At 42.8% G+C, this 1,272-nt stretch overlaps 1 protein-coding gene across 1 annotated transcript in view; it reads right to left on the reverse strand.

The window, feature by feature from the left end:
• LOC101861058 (transient receptor potential cation channel subfamily M member 2) overlaps positions 1-1,272 on the reverse strand; it is an 8,082-nt gene that overhangs the window by 844 nt on the left and 5,966 nt on the right. Inside the window, exon 4 of the mRNA XM_035970976.1 lies at positions 207-300. Within this exon, the coding sequence (XP_035826869.1) occupies positions 207-300 (94 nt within the window). The remainder of the gene's footprint in view (positions 1-206; positions 301-1,272) is intronic.

Consider the following 1,272-nt stretch of genomic DNA (forward strand, 5'->3'; position numbering starts at 1 on the left):
GAGGGGAAGAGAGAGCGAGGGAGAGAGAGAGAGAGAGAGAGAGCGTATGTGTGTGTATGTGTGTGTGTGTGAGAGTCAGTTTGTGTGCAGGTTTGTGTGTGTAAGTGTGTGTGTGCAAGTGTGTGGGTGTGTGTGCTAGTGTGTGTGTGTGTGCCTGTATGATGTACGTATGTCAAGGTGGGTGTATGGTTCATTGGACCACTTGCCTGGGCTGTCACTGTAGAGCGGGGTCCAGTCGTAGGTAGGTCCCATGAGGCGGCTGACCACACCGTCAACGCGCATCAGCTGAAACTTTTCGGGCTGTCCAGTGGATTCATCAAGTCATTATGTCGGACAGCGGTTCAAATGTGCCGCATGCGGCCAATTATTTTGGTGTTAGTAAGTGTGTTAAGGCACTTGCAGCACAAAAAGGTCATATAAGTGCCGAAGATTACAGGTGTTACAAGAAAGCAACTTACACAAAAAGGAGAGGAGGTACAGATGATAGATGTTTGATAAGAAAGGAAAAAGCAAACCGCACCAGAGCACCAGCCAACCACCCACATATGGCATGGTGAAACCACGCGCTCGTCAAAATAATGGAGTTAAAGAAACTAAAAATGTTCCTCCCGTTAGTTCATTTTAATCCATTTTTTTCTGGTGAGTTGGGAAGGGAGGGGGTGGGGGTATACGCCATTTATGCCTATAGAAATGAATTATTCTGGGAGGATCTTAGAATTAAACATTAATCAAAAGCACCCAAAAGTTTTGTACATTTGTAGTTTCCAAGGCCATTAAATTGATGCTTTGGAAGTCACCAAACTTAGGCAGCCATTTTCTGGCTAATTTTATCTCTCACACCCGTCGACCCCCACAACTTTCAATCGGAGATATATTGGCTTCTGTTCAAGATAGAAGGGTATTTCTTAAAGTCAAAAGCGAGACCTAAGTCCATATTTTAAAGTGTTGTCAATAACACCTTCTACCCAATACCTGACAAGCGCCTAGATCAATCTGGCCCATAATTTCAAACAAGCAATTACTTCCCACAAACTATTACTACAGCTCACAAACAAACTACTCCAGTACACAAGCAAACTACACACAAATAAACTACACACAAACAAACTACACACAAACAAATTACTACACCGGTACACAAGCAAACTACACACACACAAAACTACACTAAAACAAATTACTACACCGGTACACAAGCAAACTACACACACACAAAACTACACTAAAACAAATTACTACACCGGTACACAAGCAAACTACACACACACAAAA

This window comes from Aplysia californica, unplaced genomic scaffold (assembly GCF_000002075.1).
Source record: "Aplysia californica isolate F4 #8 unplaced genomic scaffold, AplCal3.0 scaffold00352, whole genome shotgun sequence".
Classification (NCBI taxonomy): Eukaryota; Metazoa; Mollusca; class Gastropoda; order Aplysiida; family Aplysiidae; genus Aplysia; species Aplysia californica.